At 40.3% G+C, this 21,959-nt stretch overlaps 1 protein-coding gene across 1 annotated transcript in view; it reads left to right on the forward strand.

The window, feature by feature from the left end:
• The first annotated feature begins 3,698 nt into the window (after positions 1-3,698).
• LOC132121705 (disintegrin and metalloproteinase domain-containing protein 12-like) overlaps positions 3,699-21,959 on the forward strand; it is a 104,169-nt gene continuing 85,908 nt past the window's right edge. The window contains exon 1 of the mRNA XM_059531416.1: positions 3,699-4,090. Coding sequence (XP_059387399.1) covers positions 3,988-4,090 — 103 coding nt within the window. The 5' untranslated portion in view covers positions 3,699-3,987. The remainder of the gene's footprint in view (positions 4,091-21,959) is intronic.

The raw sequence follows: 21,959 nt of genomic DNA on the forward strand, positions 1-21,959 counted from the left end.
GTAGCTTTGTGAATATGATAAAATTATGCAGTTTAGGCCAGACTAGAATAGAAAAACCCAGAATAGAAATGTAGGCACAAAAATGCTCAACCAACTACGAATGATCAAAATCCCTGTAAGACGTCATTTCACGCCAGTAATGCATGTGAAACGGTGCAGCATACTTCGTATTAAATTTCATTTTTGACATCACCAATGAAATCTGACAACTGTCTCAAAATTTAGATTCTTTGTATATCTAAAACAGGGGTGTCAGACTCAATTCCTGGAGCGCTGGAGCCCTGCAGAGTTTTGTTCCCACACACATTCCATGTACTGTAGTTTTCAAATAAGCCTGAAGGGCTTGATTAGTTGGATCAGGTGTGTTTAATTAGGATTGAATCTAAAATCTACAGGTCTCCGGCCCCCTAGGAATTGACTTTGACATTTCTGATCTAAAGCATTTGCTAAGGTCTTTGGTTTAATACAAATGTCTGCTCTTATACGTGCATTTACAGGGTTACTCAGGGTGCATTCGAATTTCCTTCTGGATATGTTATTTAGGGAAATAGCTATAAATATGTTGGCTTTAAAGACTTTAAACTTTTTTGTAAACTGAAACCGTTTGACCTAAAATATCATAAATTATATATACTTGAAATATTAAATATATAATTGCTTGAAGTCTACCTGATATTTTAATAATTTAACAATACAATTGGATGTTCACAGTTCTCTAATGACAGTTAATAGTCATATGACACGGTACTAAACAAAATAAAATATTTAATCTTTTTTTTTTTTGCATTTTTTTATATTTTTTATTATTTATTATGTTTCATTACTTTAAAAATTAATAAACAATTTAATAATTATTGTCTTTTCATAAACTCAAAAATCCCCACATTTTGGGAAACCCTTTTTAACTTGACATGCCCATCTTAAAAAGCAAACATTCATCACATCAGATCATATTATTTTATAGATTTTACTATACTATTTTGAATGAGTTTTTATTGTGAATTTTCATTCAATTCTTTTTTTTTTAGTTAAAGTTTTGTCAAAAAAAATTTTGACATTTTTTTTTTATTCATTTGATTTAATATTACTTTTTATTTCAATTTGAGTAGTTTTAGTACATCAAGTTAAACCAAATACAAATGAGAAATGTTGCATTGGTAACTAGCTGAAATAAAATATACAAAATATGTATACATTTTGAAATATTTTGTTTTATTCATTTGTAGTTTATTTTAGGTTAGTACAAGTTAAACTAAATGAAAATGTTTATTTTATTTGGTAGCTGAAATAAAGTGTATATATATATATATATATATATATATATATATTAAATTAAATTAAAAATTAAATTTATGCATTTAGCAGATGCTTTTATCCAAAGCGACTTACAGTGCATTCAGGCTATCAATTTTTACCTATCATATATATATATATATATATATATATATATATATATAACAAAAGTTTCTTTCTCTCTTTTTTATGGATGTAGTTTTAATTAACTGTAATAACCCTGGTTCCTCCACAAGACAGAGACATCCATCTGATGTATGGGTACAGAAAACAGAGCAAACATTACACTTGAACATTTCCTGCTCAAAAGGCCCCCGAGAGTCTTTTATATGTCAGTGTTGACAATTCAGCTTTGTGCTTCAAAAAAAAACCCTGTTTTATACCTTCTTATTTCTCTTCTAAACCTTTAGCACAAATCTCAGCAGATTTTGTCTTCTAGGCCATATACATTTAGAGTCTGTTCCTACTGTCATGACGAATAGATTGATGTGTTTTTGCAAGAGGCTATTCTCAGTATTCTGGGCTCTGAGTTTGATGCTAATAAAAATGACAGAATCCTAAAAGCACAGTCCTAAATAACAGGAAATCGAATGCATTTGGGCTGGATGGATGGATGGATGAATACTGCTCTTGAGAAACTTCTTCTGGCCTCGGATGAATAGCCGTGATGAATCATAGCGGGATGTTGATTACTACAAGCAAAATACTGACCTAGAATCAGAGCGAACCGCATAAACCAATAAACCGCCCCTTTCTCTGAGAATTATTGTGGTTCCTTAGATACAAAAGGGTTTTTACAAACTTTTAAAAGACATGCTGAATGAGGAATAGGATCTCTCAAAGGCATTCGTGAAACTGGAAACCCTGTTGTCTGGGACTGGAGAGTCTGTTCTGATAGTTTGGATCTGATCACCCCTGCTGAGGGGCTAAAGATGGGTCCGTACCTGGAGATATATGAACCAAACACCTTCTTTGATAGCAGAACTGAAGGATAACTTCATCAAGTGAAACGGAGATGCCACAGCTAATTGATCATAAAGCATTTCTTGTTTTTTTCCCCACTGCAGTAATGGCCAGCACAGGTGAAAGCATGCAGTGAGGTTTAAAGGACATGTATATGATGAAAACTGACCCTGCTTTATCACAGGAGCTCGTCTGAAGTCTGTTTCACACCTGGAGACAGCTGGAACATGACTCCAGGACGATCCCAGGCCTCTGAATTACATCAAAGAGCTCGGGGTCCACGAGGAGGACCATTCTACCAAATGACTATAGACTTTACCTACAGTATGTGCTGTTACTGAGGTTTCCCTAAACACACGGAAATCGAGTTACTTTATGTTAATTTGTATTATTTATGTGATGCTTTAGTAGGTTGTTTTTAACCCCGTTATCATGATTGTTTTGTAAAAATCTATCACTCATTGTAAAGAGTGATGAACTCATATCACTCATGAAAAGAATCCTTGTGAGCAGTGACGTACATTTAGTAAAATCCTTTCTGTGACTCATTCTCTCAATCAGACACTCATTCATGCATTCATATTTCATTCAATCGTTCTTGGAGGAAAAGCTAATCGCTGTTTAAATGGGGGTTCTATGTTCGATGCAGCAGGACAGTCTTTGAAACGAGGACATGTTTCAAATGGATCTCTGCTGTTTCTTTAAGTTGGATCCATTCCTGTCTGCTGTTTTGAAATTGGGGTAATGCAAGAACAGAATGATGAAATCACAGTATATTGCTCTTTCGAAACGAGTTTTCACTCATGTTGTGATTGTGCTCAGATCTCTCCTTTTGCATGTTCTTTATGGGTTTCAGCTTTTGAGTAATGCACAGGTTCATCATGGTTGTGGTGATTTCACTCCTGCTCTATTGCTCTTGTGCTACAGTAAATCAGGGCAGATTCACAGTGCAGTAGTTTCGGACCAGCATGCACTGCACATAAAGACTCAACTCTATCGTGGCATAAACAGGGTAGACCATTTGCATTATTAATTTACTTCTTTATTGATATCATGAGAGGTCACAAGAGGCCAGCTACAAGACTTAATACAAGTAATCATGGCTATGGGGAAAAATGCCACCAAAAATTACAAAACTAGAGTCATTGGAATCATTGGAATCAATGATTTTCTGATATATATGTATATTTTTTATAATATTTTATTATACTCTTATCTTATAGTCATACATCTTATCATGGGTTAAGACATGCATAAAGCTGAAAAGTAGATTTTTTTTAATAGAAGATTTAAAGTTTATAAATCTAACCACAGGTATTTATATTCTGGTAATTTGGAAAAAATAAATAAACTGTGTGCATATAACCTACATATATATTACGGCATGCACTGTATACTTTTTTTTAATCTTCAAATTAACGTTGTAAACCGGGCAAGGATTGTCTGTTAAACCATACTGTTTGATAGCGAATGTTAATGAACGTTGTTATTAGCTGTTAACCCGGTGTCTTGTCTGGTCAGCGGCGCGCGCTAACCGTTGCTTGAGTTCAAATGGCTCGTGCGCTCGTGGAGAGTTGATGTGTGGCGAGCGCGTCCAAACGCTTTTGAGAGTCTCTCACATTTCAGGAAGTGTCGGAAGTCCTCAGCTGCTGTCCGTCTGCCGTGCGCTATATTATGATCGCGCAGCCGTGATCCGCGTGGATCGTCCGTGTGGATCTCCGGTCGGGCACCATGTCCACCCGGTACAGCTCGAGGCGTGCGCTCCTGCCCGCGGTCTGCGCGCATGTTGTGTCCGTGCTGACTGTCTGCTGCGCCGGGGGGCTCTTTACAGCCGGTAAGACACATTTTACTAGAATTGCTTTGTGCACTTACAACTTTCACATGACTGTGCGGCTGCGGCTCAAAACCTACGCTGCCTACTTAGGCAAACAGCTTTTTGGACAAGCAAAAGTAAAACTGCACAGTTATTTATTTAAATCAGGGTTTCTGTCTGATCTGAAACTTCAATCCAAATGTTTTGATTGCACAGGTAATTTAGGTATTTTGCACACCTATTTAGCCTATTGCATTGTCTGAATTATTTTTTTTAGAAACATTTGTAAATTTTTCTCCTACATTTTCGTTATGTTTTTGTACTCTGATTTCAGTAATGGTATATGCAGTTTTTTTAATTGTAGAGAATTTTTACATCTCGCCATGCCCAGATGCATTAGAAAAATGATAGTTGTTGGGGTAAATATGTTTAATTGACATAAAAATAATACCATAATGTAAAATTCCTGCAAAAAACGTTTTTGTTTTTTCTTAAAATTTGGGGATAAGATATGATGGGTTCGTTTTTGCGTTATTCACCCACATAGAGTTTGTATCAATTCAGTGTGAGACTAAACCTGAACAACTGAGGTTTTACTCTCTCTCTCTCTCTCTTTCTGTGTGTGTGTGTGTGTATGTGTCTCTGAACACATCATCATTGGTAAAGTGCTTTTAATTAATACAGAAAACAATCAGTCTCTCTTTGCCTCCTGATGCTAAATGTATTTGTGTGAGCGAGTGATGATTATGTTAGTGTGTGCTCTGCTGAGTTCATTGCATGCAGATGATGATTAATAGCAGGCTCATTCATCATAGAGCTGGTTACTGATATAAAATGAGACCCATGCTGGTCTGGTGGACGCAGTCACTATGATTTATATGATGCAAGCGCTAATGAAACAAACCTGCTGCATGCAACTCAGGCAGATTTGATAAATGAAGCAGCGTTTACAGCAACATGGTACTTGATCAGCCACAGATACTCTCATTAAATCAGAGCACTTATACAAAACAGGTGTGCTAGAGGGGGGTGCGAGATGTGGAGCATTATGTAACATCGTCATTTACAGTATAATTTGTTAACATTGGATAAATGCAGCATGTAGATTTATTCAGATGAGATGTAAAAAGTTACTTTTTTTATTCTCAAGAAACGCTAAAATCGATTTATATCAGTAGGCGAATTGCAGTGCTTTAAGTGGGCCGGTACGCACCGGTACTCAGTACCGCCACTCCGCCAAAACCCCTTCAATATAGTTATTGTTACCTCAGGGGATAAGGGGAGTCATCTTCAAAAAAAAAAATATATATAAGTATGTATATATATATGTATATATATGTATGTATATATATGTATGTATATATATGTATGTATATGTATGTATATATATATGTAAATATATGTATGTATGTATATATATATATATATATATATATATATATATATATATATATATATATATATATATATATATATATATATATATATATATATATATATATATATAGGCTATAATAGAGAACCGGCACCTCTTTTGGGCCACTTAAAGCACTGAGTAATTGTTGATCTCCAGAATGATTCTATTTTTGTTTGATGTGTTAAAAAGAAGAGTCTCTCAGTCATGTGTGAGTCATTAAAGGGAGACATAGGCAAGGAAGGGAAGATGAACCCAGAAAAATTAGTTTGGAAAGATGTGAGGAGAAAGAACAGAGAGGAAGACATGAGGAAGAAATGAGCCCGTCACTGCAAGGTGTAAAACCAGAAACCAGTTGATGTGACTACAAGGTTACCGAGACACGCGATCAAAGCAGCGCCGATCCCCAACATGTGTTTGAGAGAGGATGTCGACTACTGCGTGTGAACACTGTCCCTGAGTCTGCCACAAACACTCCCGTTCCCTCCAGACACAGTGTATGGGAAAACCAGAGAGTTCATTCCCACTTCTGTGAGCGTGTGGCCTGTTTGAAGTTAAAGTTCAACAGAAGATGTAAACTCTCATTATTTACTCACCCTCATGTTATTACAAATGTGCCTGGTTTTCTTTCTGCTGTGGAACACAAAAGCAGATGTTTAGCAAAATATCCAAATTTTAGAATATTATAGAAGTAGTCCGTATTACATACTATCATTAAAAAGTTTAAGAAATGAATACGTTTATGCATTAAATTGATCAAAATTGACAGTAAAAAGTTAATGGTGAATGGTACAAAAGATTTATCTTTTAAAAAAAAATGCTATTCTTTTGAGCTTTCTATTCATCAAAGATTTATGAAAATCATGGTTTTCAAAACTGATATTAATCAGAAATGTTTCTTAAGCAAGAAATCTGCATATTAGATTGATTTCTTAAGACTCTGAAGACTGGAGTAATGATGCTGAAAATGTATCTTTGCGTCACAGGAATAAATTAGATTGAAGTATATTTTCAAATAGAAAACAGTCATTTTTTAATTGTAATATTTAACATTTTTGTCCTTTTTAATGTATCTTTGATCAAAGCAATGCAGCCTAGGTGAACATAACTTTCAAAAACATTGAAAAATCTTAAACCTTCATAATGATAGTGTATGTAATGACATGTGAAAACCAGTAGCGCAACACTTCAGAAGTCTGGAAACATTGTTCACGAGTTGTATAAACTACTTCTGTGCTGCTTTTTTTTTACATACACATTCAATGCATGGACAACAAAAGTGTCAGAGAAGAAAGAAAATACATTTTGGGTGAACTGTAGCTTTAAGATTTTCATGCATTCTCTTGCTCTGGAGAAAAAACACAGCAACTCATCTTCCCACAATTCCCCCCTGTTGCGAAACACAGCGCGTCTGTGACAGGAAGTGGTTACTTGGCTGCGATTGTTAAAGGCTAATGAGAGAGTTTATCAGAACAGGTGCCTCCCCGCGGTCTGACGAGGTCTGAATGCATCCACGCGGCTGTTCTCAGAGTCCAGCATGTGGTCCTGCATAAAGGGCACTGGAGGCTGAAAATGACTGGAAATCCTTAATGGCATGGTTTTATGAGCAGGCGTCTGCAGAGATTGTTCGGTTTATGGGTATGATCAGTTGTTAAATGCATGAGGGTCGTGGAGATGCCGTTCAGAAGCATCTGTTATTTCACATTATTAAAGTTAACAGGAAATCTTGACTGACCCTATTTGCTTCCTTCTTGCATATTTCTAGTCTTGTTGTATATGATTCATCATTGCATACTATTCTTCGTCAGACAATATGTTGTTTGTTCATTTCATTAGCCGATGTAGATGAAGATATCTAGAGAGCAGAGAGGCCAGTAACCAAATGAATGGTTCTATGTCATTTAGTGGTTGAGATTTGGATTATTTTTGGCATTTTAAGAATTTGTAGGTATTGGCTGAATACTAAAAAGCTGTAAATGGCTGTTTAGACAATGTTTTGTCTAACTTTCTTTCCATTTTGGTTCCATTCTGATGTGAAACATCCACTTCTCACTGTCGTAATGAAGAAAATTCCTTGTTTCCCATTCAGTTTGAAAGGTTGGGGTCAATAAAATTTTATTTTGTAGGAAAGTAATACTTTTATTCAGCAAAGACGCATTTAATTGCTCAAAAGTCAAAGTAAATACATTCATAATTTTACAAAAAACATTCTGTTCCAGATCAATTGTTAAAACATTTGAACTTTCTATTCATTAAAGAATCCTGGAAATCACTGTTACCAAACATATGAAGCAGCACAACTGTTTTCAACATTGATAATAATCATAAATGTTTCTTGAGCAGCAAATCTCATTTACATTTTACATTGACAAATCTGCATATAAGAATGATTTCTAAAGGATCATGTGACACTGGAGACTGGAGTACTGATGATGAAAATGATGCACAAAGAGTTTTGTGCTTTGTTACAAAGTCTAATTTTTCAACTCCTGTCCCGAAATGCATACAATAAATTCCATTTTGATGCTTTTTAATATGCCATGACGGATCACTGTGTAGCATCTTCATTTCAAGTGGAGTCTCTTCCACTGTAACACAAGTTATAGTGCAAAATAAAGGTATGTTGAAAGATACAGTACATCTTATGGAACATGTATCACATCTCATGTAATCACTCATTCAGCATTTCAAACATGGAATGACCCCAATAAAACAGCTTGTGAGCAATGTCACTTAACGTTGCATTTACCTCAGCAAAGTAATCAACTGTTCACATAAACACTAAAAAGGAGCTCATTTACATTTAATTATATATAAATCTGGCATGAAGACAGTTGTTTATGAAAACAATATGTGCAACTGAGTTGTGCACAGAGAATTCAGTTTTTATTTGAGTGTAATTATGATATCTGAAAACAAATAGCAGTTAATATAATATCTCTGTTATTAATTTTAACATTTAATACAACAGTAATGTAGAATTTCCATTCAAGTAAAGTTCTGATTTGATACATGGAACATCCACTTTGTTTAATCATATTTTCAGTCACAATACAATGGCAAAATGCATTCTGAATGCATTCCATGTAGAGTTTAATATTCATTCTGTCCCCTCATGTCTTCACATGACAGTTTAAGTGTACAGTACGCGCTTATCCACACTGCCAGCAATATATCAGCAAAGCTGAAAACAGCTGAATCGGATTGAGTATCTGCTTGTGAATGCATGACGGACAGAAAAAGTTTCAGGCGAACCGGCAGCTGTTCATATGCCACTGGACTGTTGAGAGAGAGAAAGCAAGAGACACCCTGGAAAAACAAACTGTTTAAGGTGTAGGGGGTTGATGAAAGACAGACGGAGAGGACAAGAGAGAGACAGATCCTGTGCAGTGACAGACAGTTGCACACATGTAGGTTAAACACTACAGAAGACGTCTGCATGCATGAGAGCGAGAGAGAGAGTTTAAACTCAACTGACCCCATCCAGAACCTTTCACCCTCTAAATATGAAGGACAGAGGCGATTATGTTCTCAATAAAGCTCAACAGTGGCAGCCCACCTCTTGAACAGCCCTGATTTTCTCATTCATTTTCTCCACAGGGAATTTAAAGACTTAAAGCAAACCAGCCAGCTCTGAGATGAATCGCCATATTTCATCTGCTAAATGAATAAATATAAATGCTCATTTTTTTATTTAAAGTTTTAATTATTTGGAATTTTGAAGAAATGTGGAGAAAAAGACAAAAGTATAAAACTGTTTGCATATCGAGAGAATGTACGTACTATTCAAGCACTTTTATCCAAACTGACTTTTTTTTTTTGCATTCAAGTTTTGCATTTAATCAGTCCATGCATTAGCTTGGAATCGTACCCATGACCTTGTCATTGCTAGTGCCATGATTGAGCTACAGGAATGCCATTAACTTGTATAAATTAATTAAAAATAGATGAATATTGACTTTAAGTCATTGATTATAAGATTTAAATAGCAAAATACTGTAATATATTCATTGTGGCTTGTATTTTAGGGCAGAGTAGTGGCTGCTGAGGTCCTATAATTTGGTAATTAAATTTTTTTGTAGAAATTAAGATGAAATCTTGTTGATTTGTGGCTTCTACAGAAGCATATCATTACTAAAGTAGGTCTGTGTTGGATGGTTTATATATTATTGATTGAAAAAATACTTTATTTGTGGAGAAAGTGGATGAGAATTTAACTTGTTTAACCTCTGTCCTAAAAGTCAGTTTAAGCATCACTGACATTTCTGTGGGATCTTTCATGAAGTAATTATGAATATTTTTGAACTGGCTCTTGGTTTTAATTATAAATGTTCAATGTGTTTCAAAGAAACATTACGAATTCACATTTCTGAGAAGCAAAAGTCATTTTTTCCCACTTGTTAATGGAGAGTCAGCATGAAATCAGCATGATATTATTTATTTCCTTTTTAATGCATTTTTTTAATCATCAGCGCAAAAATGTAATATAAATAAACATTTGACTTTGATCTCTTTTAATTCTTCTTCTTCTTGTGTATATATATATATATATATATATATATATATATATATATATATATATATACAACCCGAATTCTGGAAAAGTTGGGACGTTTTTTAAATTTTAATAAAATGAAAACTAAAGGAATTTAAAATCACATGAGCCAATATTTTATTCACAATAGAACATAGATAACGTAGCAAATGTTTAAACTGAGAAATTTTACACTTTTATCCACTTAATTAGCTCATTTAAAATTTAATGCCTGCTACAGGCTCAAAAAAGTTGGCACGGGGGCAACAAATGGCTAAAAAAGCAAGCAGTTTTGAAAAGATTCAGCTGGGAGAACATCTAGTGATTAATTAAGTTAATTGATATCAGGTCTGTAACATGATTAGCTATAAAAGCTTTGTCTTAGAGAAGCAGAGTCTCTCAGAAGTAAAGATGGGCAGAGGCTCTCCAATCTGTGAAAGACTGCGTAAAAAAATTGTGGAAAACTTTAAAAACAATGTTCCTCAACGTCAAATTGCAAAGGCTTTGCAAATCTCATCATCTACAGTGCATAACATCATCAAAAGATTCAGAGAAACTGGAGAAATCTCTGTGCGTAAGGGACAAGGCCGGAGACCTTTATTGGATGCCCGTGGTCTTCGGGCTCTCAGACGACACTGCATCACTCATCGGCATGATTGTGTCAATGACATTACTAAATGGGCCCAGGAATACTTTCAGAAACCACTGTCGGTAAACACAATCCGCCGTGCCATCAGCAGATGCCAACTAAAGCTCTATCATGCAAAAAGGAAGCCATATGTGAACATGGTCCAGAAGCGGCGTCGTGTCCTGTGGGCCAAGGCTCATTTAAAATGGACTATTTCAAAGTGGAATAGTGTTTTATGGTCAGACGAGTCCAAATTTGACATTCTTGTTGGAAATCACGGACGCCGTGTCCTCCGGGCTAAAGAGGAGGGAGACCTTCCAGCATGTTATCAGCGTTCAGTTCAAAAGCCAGCATCTCTGATGGTATGGGGGTGCATAAGTGGATACAGTATGGGCAGCTTGCATGTTTTGGAAGGCTCTGTGAATGCTGAAAGGTATATAAAGGTTTTAGAGCAACATATGCTTCCCTCCAAACAACATCTATTTCAGGGAAGGCCTTGTTTATTTCAGCAGGACAATGCAAAACCACATACTGCAGCTATAACAACAGCATGGCTTCATCGTAGAAGAGTCCGGGTGCTAACCTGGCCTGCCTGCAGTCCAGATATTTCACCTATAGAGAACATTTGGTGCATCATTAAACGAAAAATACGTCAAAGACGACCACGAACTCTTCAGCAGCTGGAAATCTATATAAGGCAAGAATGGGACCAAATTCCAACAGCAAAACTCCAGCAACTCATAGCCTCAATGCCCAGACGTCTTCAAACTGTTTTGAAAAGAAAAGGAGATGCTACACCATGGTAAACATGCCCCGTCCCAACTATTTTGAGACCTGTAGCAGAAATCAAAATTGAAATGAGCTCATTTTGTGCATAAAATTGTAAACTTTCTCAGTTTAAACATTTGCTATGTTATCTGTGTTCTATTGTGAATAAAATATTGGCTCATGATATTTGAAAGTCTTTTAGTTTTCATTTTATTCAAATTTAAAAAACGTCCCAACTTTTCCGGAATTCGGGTTGTATATATATATATATATATATATATATATATATATATATATATTTCAAGTCTTTAGAAAGCAGAATAAAACAGTCAGTGTCTCTCTGTAAGTATAATGTTTTATATAATAATAATGTCACGTACGGTGATACAAGAAACACGGAGAGATCCAAATGCAGGTATGCGGTTTATTTAGGGGCAATCCAAAAAGCATAAACAGTCCAGGCAGGGTCAAAACCAGAATATCCAAACAACATGAAAACAGACAATAACACACGGCAAGGGCAAGACTACGGAAAGCATGAAACATACACAAGGACTCCGTGACACAGACTCAGACAGACCGGGTATAAATACACAAAAGGATGATGGGGAAACAGGAGACAGGTGGGGAACAATCAATTACCTAAACAAGGAGGAAGGTGACCAAATAAGGAGACAGGAAGTGATAAGGTGACAGACACCGTGAGAAAGGAGGACATCTAGTGGAAACCCAGGGACACAACCCAGACACTGTGACAGAACCCCCCCCTCTACGGAGCGGCTCCCAGACGCTCCACGACAGACACAAAACAGACCAGGAGGGAGGCGGACAGGTGGAGGCTCAGGGGGAGGGATGGAGGGCCAGAAAAGAAAGACATTGGAAACAGGCACCAGAAAGTAACCACAAAACAGGAAGACCAGGAGGGAGGAGGACTGGAGGAGGTTCAGGGGGAGGGATGGAGGGCCAGACTACAGAGAGGAACAGGGACAGGAGTAAATACAAAAACAACAAACAAAAAACAACATGAAGCCCCCCAGGGCGGGGCAGAAGACCACCACGTCCTTGTGGTCGAGGCCAGAGTCCTCCAGGGCGGGGCAGAAGACCACCACAACCGTGTAGTCAGGGCAAGCGCCCCCCAGGGCGGAGCAGAAGACCACCATGTCCGTGTGGTCAGAGCAGAAGCCCCCCAGGGCGGAGCAGAAGACCACCACATCCTCGTGGTCAGAGCGTACGCCCCCCAGGGCGGAATGGAAGACCACCACGTCCGTGTGGTCAGAACGGAAGCCCCCCAGGGCGGAGCAGAGGACCACCATGTCCTCGTGGTCAGAGCGGAAGCCCCCCAGGGCGGAGCGGAGGACCACCACGTCCTCGTGGTCGACGCCAGAGTCCCCCAGGGCGGAGCAGAAGACCACCACCCCCCTGTGGTCGATGCCGGAGTCCAACAGGCCCGAGCAGCAGCCCACCCAGTGACTTGACTTGACTCTGAACGTCCAACGGTGACCCGCCCTGACTCTGGAAGGTCATCAGTGACTGGCCCTGACTCTGGAGAGTCCACTGGGACCTGACTCGACTCTGGACGGTCAACAGGAACTAGCCCTGACTCTAGACCGGTCTTGGGCACCGAATCGGGAACGGCATCGGGCACCGCCTCGGCCTCGGGAACGGCATCGGGCACCGCCTCGCCCTCCGGAACAGCATCGGCCTCGGGCACCGCCTCGCCCTCCGGAACAGCATCGGCCTCGGGCACCGCCTCGCCCTCCGGAACAGCATCGGCCTCGGGCACCGCCTCGCCCTCCGGAACAGCATCGGCCTCGGGCACCGCCTCGGCCTCCGGAACAGCATCGGCCTCGGGCACCGCCTCGGCCTCCGGAACAGCATCGGCCTCGGGCACCGCCTCGGCCTCCGGAACAGCATCGGCCTCGGGCACCGCCTCGGCATCGGGCACCGCCTCGGCCTCCGGAACAGTATCGGGCACCGCCTCGGCATCGGGCACCGCCTCCGGAACGGCATCGGGCACCGCCTCGGCCTCCGGAACGGCATCGGGCACCGCCTCGGCCTCCGGAACGGCATCGGGCACCGCCTCGGCCTCCGGAACGGCATCGGGCACCGCCTCGGCCTCCGGAACGGCATCGGGCACCGCCTCGGCCTCCGGAACGGCATCGGGCACCGCCTCGGCCTCCGGAACGGCATCGGGCACCGCCTCGGCCTCCGGAACGGCATCGGGCACCGCCTCGGCCTCCGGAACGGCATCGGGCACCGCCTCAGCATCGGGCACCGCCTCGGCCTCCGGAACAGCATCGGGCACCGCCTCGGCATCGGGCACCGCCTCGGCCTCCGGAACAGCATCGGGCACCGCCTCGGCATCGGGCACCGCCTCGGCCTCCGGAACAGCATCGGGCACCGCCTCGGCATCGGGCACCGCCTCGGCCTCCGGAACAGCATCGGGCACCGCCTCGGCATCGGGCACCGCCTCGGCCTCCGGAACAGCATCGGGCATCGCCTCGGCATCGGGCACCGCCTCGGCCTCCGGAACAGCATCGGGCACCACCTCGGCCTCCGGAACAGCATCGGCCACCGCCTCGGCTTCGGGCACCGCCTTGGCCTCCGGAACAGCATCGGGCACCGCCTCGGTCTCCGGGCACCGCTTTGGCCTCCGGAACAGCATCGGGCACCGCCTCGGCCTCCGGAACAGCATCGGGCACCGCCTCGGTCTCCGGAACAGCATCGGGCACCGCCTCAGCATCGGGCACCGCCTCGGCATCGGGCACCGCCTCGGCATCGGGCACCGCCTCGGCATCGGGCACCGCCTCGGCCTCCGGAACAGCATCGGGCACCGCCTCGGCCTCCGGAACAGCATCGGGCACCGCCTCGGCCTCCGGAACAGCATCGGGCACCGCCTCGGGAACGTCCTCTGGGCCTTGAGGAACGGTAGACGCCTGTCTCCTCCTCCTCCGCCCTCTATGTTGGCGAACCGGTGATACCTTGTCTGGAGACTCAGGCGTTGAGTCGGCCATCTTGTGCTGTGGCGCTGGGCTGGCGACCATCTTGTGCTGTGGCTCTGGGCTGGCGGCCATCTTGTGCTGTGGCTCTGGGCTGGCGGCCATCTTGTGCTGTGGCTCTGGGCTGGCGGCCATCTTGTGCTGTGGCTCTGGGCTGGCGGCCATCTTGTGCTGTGGTGCTGGCTCAGCAGCCATGACATGAACAGTCTTGGGAATCTCTAGGATCTTAGATAACATCTCGAAGTAATCGAGAAAGGTGTCAGCGGCCATCTTAGGCGTTCGTGTTGAGCTGGCAGCCATCTTGCACTGTGGTGTGAGGCCTTCCATCTGGCCTCGTGGTGCGGGGTTGGTGGCCATGCACCGCAGCGGCGCTGGGTTGGCGGCCATCTTGTGCTGTGGTGCTGGACCAGCGGCCATCATGGGCAGTGTCGCTGGCTTCTTTCTTCTGCCCTGGTGAAACGGCGGCTCTGGTCCCTCCCACGTGAGCCCCGAGTCGAAGAGGGGCCATGGTGGAGAGCGATGCTGAGCTTCCTCTCGCCCACCTCCTCCTCGGCGACCTCCCCTGGTCCCGCGAAACACGACCAGGCGGGTTCCCTCAAACCGATTGCTCCTCTCCCGCTCTGTGGCTGGGGAAGAAGCGTTAATCGACATACCGCTGGATCTCAAGGTGACGGAGTCCTTCTGTCACGTACGGTGATACAAGAAACACGGAGAGATCCAAATGCAGGTATGCGGTTTATTTAGGGGCAATCCAAAAAGCATAAACAGTCCAGGCAGGGTCAAAACCAGAATATCCAAACAACATGAAAACAGACAATAACACACGGCAAGGGCAAGACTACGGAAAGCATGAAACATACACAAGGACTCCGTGACACAGACTCAGACAGACCGGGTATAAATACACAAAAGGATGATGGGGAAACAGGAGACAGGTGGGGAACAATCAATTACCTAAACAAGGAGGAAGGTGACCAAATAAGGAGACAGGAAGTGATAAGGTGACAGACACCGTGAGAAAGGAGGACATCTAGTGGAAACCCAGGGACACAACCCAGACACTGTGACAAATAATAATAATAATATTTTATTATGATTATTAAGTAAAAACATTATAATATATATATATATATATATATATATATATATATATATATATATATATATAGGCCTATATATAATTGGATAATTGTATAGCACAACTATAGAATTAAAATACTACTATTTATTTAATTAATATTAACAAATATTTGTCTTTATTATCTTATGATTTCAGAGGCAGGGTAAAGCAATTTTGTTTATTTTTATTTCCTATTGTCTATGGAATAAAACAACAACAATAATAATAATAATTCCTTACATTTAAAACAGAATGGAACACAGCGTCAAATTCACTAAATTCAAAAGTTTGACTCCTTTTTTTGACTGACATTTTCCATGAGTCCCTGAACCCTGCATTGAACCCCCTGTTTTTACAGCGCCATTAACACATCATTAAATGACTTCCTTAAAGGTATGAAGACTCTTCAGATCACACTGACCTTTAGTAGTCTATAAGTGTACATTTGGCTCCTTCATATGCTCTACTGTGATTCAAACTCAACAACTGTTAGTGCTGCAATAAACATTTTGTGGCATCTGATGGAAATAATTGCGTTTCATCCCAGATTTTTCAAGATGTAGTTGTGGTGCCCTTGATGTGGAGAATCAAGGCCTGTGATGTGATGAATCATGTAGTTTGTGCATGTTCACCCTTCATTAGGGACCCGCTCTGGGATTAAACACCCTAATACGACGTCTGCCCCATTTTGAAGGAGATCAGTCTCATCGCCACATCACATACCTAAACTGAGGCTTCGGCATGGCTAATTTCCCCTGGCTTCCTTGAGCCGTCCGTGAAGTTGTGTCTGGAATCACGGATCATTGGATCCTGTGATGCTGAGGTCTGTTGCTCTCGGTTTAGTCAGTCTCAGGGGGTCTTCATGCACGAGTGAAGCTCACGACGTACACAGGTGTGACCATGGAGCCAGTGCTGGTGATCCATCACGGACTGAGAGTGAGCTTAATCCAGTGCATGACCAATCCGTCATGTGCGGTCTTGAACATCTTTAGTAGAGCAGTTGCACAGCAGGGACGTAGTAATGCACTACAGACCCCTGAAATCACATTTTCTGGCTTTTAGTCCATTTGTTTTAAGCTAATATGCTAGAGCACTCTTAAAAGCAGGAAATATATGCATGTAAAATCTGCAGTCTTTTAGGGCTTCACGATGTTGGGGAAAAAAACGTTGCAGTATTTTTCTTTTCTGCAATATCAAAGAATACAGGTATTTTCACAACTAAATAGATAACTTTAATTTGAAAATAATTAATTCTAGAATGATTAGGGTGATTTTGTTGGAGTGAGTCTGCATAGAACACAAAAATATTTGTCAGAAATATTTTGTGTGAACCATCCTTTTATAGGGATGGAAAGGAAACACTGGAACAAAAACGGTGATGTCTTTTTCATGGAGGGATTGCTTAAAATGAATGAGTATGAAATGATTGAAATTATTTTTCTCAACCTTACTATTGAAAATCAGAGAAAAGCAACAGACATCAGTGCTTGACATGTGGGCTCTGTATTTGTTTTTAAGGAGCAATGGATCGTGTTGATTCTGTAGAGATGATGTCATGATGTGTTTGGGCATCAGAGCTGACCATGTGACCTGGCCTTGTATAAAGGTCACATGAGTTTCTCTGCGTGGCTCTGGATCCTCTCAATGGGCATATGCTGGTAGATCAGTTTGCCAAGAACAGGTGGCTCTGGAGCTCTCAGAAATACAGAAAGCCCACCAGACTTCCTGTCAAAAAACCTGATAACTTCTACTGCGTGTAGATACTTCTCAAAGGCAAAAATATGGTCAACAGTCGGTAGATTTCCAAAAGTACAAGGTTTAGTGATCAACCGATACATATTCCCAAGGCCGATATATCGGCCAAGATTTTATATTTTGGCAATTTTTTCCATTATCGGCATAGACTAATAAATTATTATTTATTTTTTTTTGCTTGTTTGTTTGTTTGGCTGATATGTCAGAAAAGGAACTTGTATTTTGACAGTGTTCAGAGAACAATTATTACAACACTTGCTTTTCTATTACTAGTAAAAGCAAACTTGAGTATTCAGCTGTCACTGGAAATACACAATTGAAAAAAATTATTTCAAGCTATGCTGCATTGTCACTGCATTGTATTCATGTCACATTCACTGTGTACTGTGTGTAAAATTAGCTGTACCTTCTCTTTTTTTTGAGTGCACACATACCAGATTTATTTGGTTTAGGATTTTTTTTTAGCAATTTCTTTATTTCCACTATACTGGGATTAAAGAGTCAGAATCACGCTGAGATATTTACAGATTTAATTTTCCATTTTTTTAATATTTATAAAATTTATATTATTTCTAATAATATATATTATATTATTTCTAATTTAAAAAAAATATATTTACATTTTATTTCAGCATTTGATATGCATTTGTTTTTACTTTTTACTTTAAATGAAATAGTGTGATGTCTTTATATTGGCCATAAGCCAGCATATTTTGTCTTAATTTTAATTTTAACATTCTAATATTCAGTTTGTTTGTTGAATATCCTGTTGCATGCCATATTAGAAGTAAAAAAGGTTGTAAATGACATTGCATGTTCAAATGATCTTCTATTGTGTTCACCAAAATAAAGTCATACAGCTTGGGAAGAACTTGAGGGTGAGTAAATGAAGAGAGAATTTTCATTTGTGGTTGAACTATCCCTTTAAGTGCCCAGGAAGTCCATTTAGGATCTGAGTATAGAAACATCAGCTGTGGATCCGCCATGGTGATATGGACCCACAACTGTGAACTTTAAATGGGGCTGTGGAGGCCTACTCTTCCTCTGCTTCTTGTTTGAGCATGTGGCACACATGTGAAACAGCTGGCATATGCTAAAATTACACACAAATGCACAGTATAACAGCCAGCAGGCACAGAGGTCACACTGACCGCCTAGCAGGGGGCGTCACTTTCACTACGTCCTGCCCGGGGATGTTGACATGTCCTGCGCAAAGGGAAAACATAAGAAGACATCAGCTCTCTATTCTCTGTTCTTTCTGATCTATCAGCACTTTTTTTGCATGGTGCAGCACTTTTATGCACTGAAGAGCATGCGGGAGTTTTAAAGTTTTGTCATGATAAAGGTTTCAGCTGGAACAGAAAAAGTATTTTCTATGTCTTGATGCCTTAGGAGGCACTTTTTCTTTATAAAACATCTACATCCTGGTTCTTCAAAGATCTTAAAGCTTTTTTTGTGTTAACAGATGATGCCAGTAGCAAATGCATGGTTCTGAAGAATCTCTACCATAACATCAAGAACGTTTTAAGATCAAAATAAAACATTTGCAACCCTATTTACTTCTGCAATCTGACGCATTTCTGAGCAAAACAAGATATTCAATTAGAAAAAATAGAACAGGGCTTGATTTGTTTTTTGATTTTGATCCTGAAATTGTGTGAATAGTGGATGTTGTGTGTTAGATCTGAGCCTTGAGGGAGTTCGAAAAGTTATGTTGATGAAAGATTATGATGGCAAACATTTATCTTTTTGTAGTGATGTGCACTAGTTGTGCACAATAAGACCAATAATATATATTATTCCTTAAAAGTCCTGAAAATTCATTTAATTTGGTGTAAAAAACAACCAGCTTTTTAAACATTTCTTGTAAGTCTCTCATGCTCTATGCTATATTATGACTAAATAAACTCAGATCGATGAGGCCTACAGTCAGTTCCAACCATACAGCAAAAAAAAAAAAAAAAAACTATTTTCAAATAGGTTAAATATATTTCAAAATATACAAAAATGCCCAAATGTATATTTGTTAAAATATGTTTCAAAATATAATTATGCTACGCCCACTTCCTACATCATCTGCTGGAACGCCACTGTCTTGTGAACGAGCGGATGACAGTTAGTGGAAGCTAGAGATTACGGTTGATAAAGTTTGAAATATAGAAATGTTTCTTACACAAATGCATCACTTTGCTTCAGAAGGCCTTTAGAGCACTTTGGAGCACTTTTTATGATGGATGGATGCACTTTTTGAGTATAAATGCCACAATTCACTGTCATTATAAAGTTTGGAAGAGTCAGTAAACTTTTTAATACAACTCTTATTGTTTTTGCCTGAAAATAAGTTGTTCATTAACAGCTTGGATGGCTTGAGAGTGAGTAAATCATTTTTAGGTGGACTATCCCTTTAAGAGGAGTAACCTTCTATTACTCCTCATATACTCTTTTGATTCTCTCTCAGTTGAAATAGGCTGTTAAGAGTAACCTACTACTTTTCTGCAAACAGAAATCACAAGTCCTGTAGGCTGATTTTCTGAGTCTTTCATCAGACCCTGATGTCACCAGCGGAGCCCTTTGTGTGTTTGTTTAGTGTCGTCTGAGCTAGATAAGATAAGAAGGCGGGATAAGAGATAAGAATGATGCTCAGAGATGATTTATAGTGCTCTGCTGCAGAGTCAGCATCACTCTTATCTCTCATACTGAACGTGGAGATGTGAATACTCCTTTGCACCATTTGAATTATATTGAGAATGACTTTAAACTCCAGTTCAATTTATTAATTTGAATAAAGGTGGCAAACAGGATGCAGAATTGCATTTTGAATTTAAATATGAAGAAGCAGAAATACAAAGAAGTTAATGCAACTGTCTTTTTTTACTAGAAAAGCAAAACTTATCTAGGCAAACATTGAATATTGGCTTCACAAAACATTTGTCAGGTTGGAGCAAAGAGAATTTTCACTAAAAGAATTGAACAATATGGATAGAGACATATTTGAATTGTCCCCTTTATACATTTGTATTTAGTTAATGTATTTCTTCATTTTTAACAAGTTAGCTTTTGTGGAACAGGATGTATAAACACTTCATCTGCCAGACTGTATTACTTGTGTTTGCTTGTGTGTTTAGTTATTGATTTATTTATGGCAGTTCAGTCATTTCTTCTTCTAAACCTTCTCTCTTTTTCTCTTTTTGGAAATAACAGTTTCTTATTTCCATTCTCTGTTTCTTTTAAAGGTTTTATTTCTGAAGCGTATTGCCTATATTTAACATGTTTGTCTTTACTAAGATATCTTTGCTTTGTAAGATCTGTAACCTCAAACTGACATGAACCCTTTCAAAGAAACACAAGGCTCTTGGGTGGTATTTCAGTAAATCCCAGTGTGTTTTCACTGCAGATTTTCCTTCTTTATCTCAACATGATGTGAGCAGCACCACTGATTACATTCATCTGTATCAGTGGATTATTTCATTATTCAGCCTGCACTCACCGACCCGACGGACAATTTCCTGTTTTGTCCCAGTAAAGATAGAGGCGGGCCTGTCATTGGGTATTCCTCATCATCTGTCTCAGATTAACTTGAATTCTGATGAAATCCCTGCTTTACTCTTTCCCCTCAAAACCTGTGTTTTCTTCTGTCACACATTTGTTTCCAATGTAAGGATAGTTTTTAGTGTAGCGCTGGGACCTTCATGCTCTCATTGAGTAAGTTTTCTAAAACCGCTTGAGGCGCAAACCGTGTTTTTCTCTCCTCCATCTTCCTCTCACTCTCTATCTGGACCGCGGCCCATGTTTTCTACACAGTGTCTGTTTGAACTTTCTTCTATTTTTCTCTTTGTTCATGTGAAGAGTCATCAGCATGTCGCCTGCGGCCGTGTTTTTCATATTTCATCAAATACAGTACAGCAGCGGGATGTGAACATGCTCAGTGGTTTTCTCACAGAGAGATGCTGTCACTGAGCCACAGGTGTTTTTTATAGACAACCATTAGTGTTTACCTGGATACTAAGGTTGCATGCTGGATAACAACTTACTGTAGTAGAAGGACAGTGAAGCCTTCCTGGAAAGACCAGCTAAGACCTTCATTTACTGGCTAGTTTATACTTGTCATGCCTTAAATGCACATTTATGAGTGAGACCCCATCTGACATTGGGCCTGAGACCTATTTTTTATTTGAAATGTTATGGTCTCAAGAGGTCAGATCATAACAAAATCTGACATGCTCTTACAGATAGTTAAGCAGGTCAAGTAAGGTAGTCTGTCTGGTTTAGTTAGGTCAAACTAGCATAGCATCCAAATGTCAACATATGGTTGTTTTTTCAGCAGGAAGAGAGACAAAAGAAGGATCTGTCTGCTTTAGATGAAGGAAAGACTCTGCTCTGAGTAAAACTGGTCTTTTATCAGCGGTGGATGAAAGATTTGGTGCTCCAAGACTGTGAGGAAATGGTTCATATTGCACAGGCTGTCACATCGAGGGCTTGTGTAAGACAGAAAACAGGCCGGTGGGTGTTCAGGAGGAGTGTGGGGGGAGCTTGCTTGCGATGTATTGCCGAGGCTTTAGAAAGGGTTTGTGGTTTTTATATTGAAGTGGTTGTGGGCCAAAAATGATTAATTTTTGGAGATGTTTTCCCTGACATCCCCTCAGGTCCAGATGTCAGACAAAGATGCTGCATG

Source organism: Carassius carassius, chromosome 39 (genome assembly GCF_963082965.1).
Source record: "Carassius carassius chromosome 39, fCarCar2.1, whole genome shotgun sequence".
In the NCBI taxonomy this organism is placed as follows: domain Eukaryota; kingdom Metazoa; phylum Chordata; class Actinopteri; order Cypriniformes; family Cyprinidae; genus Carassius; species Carassius carassius.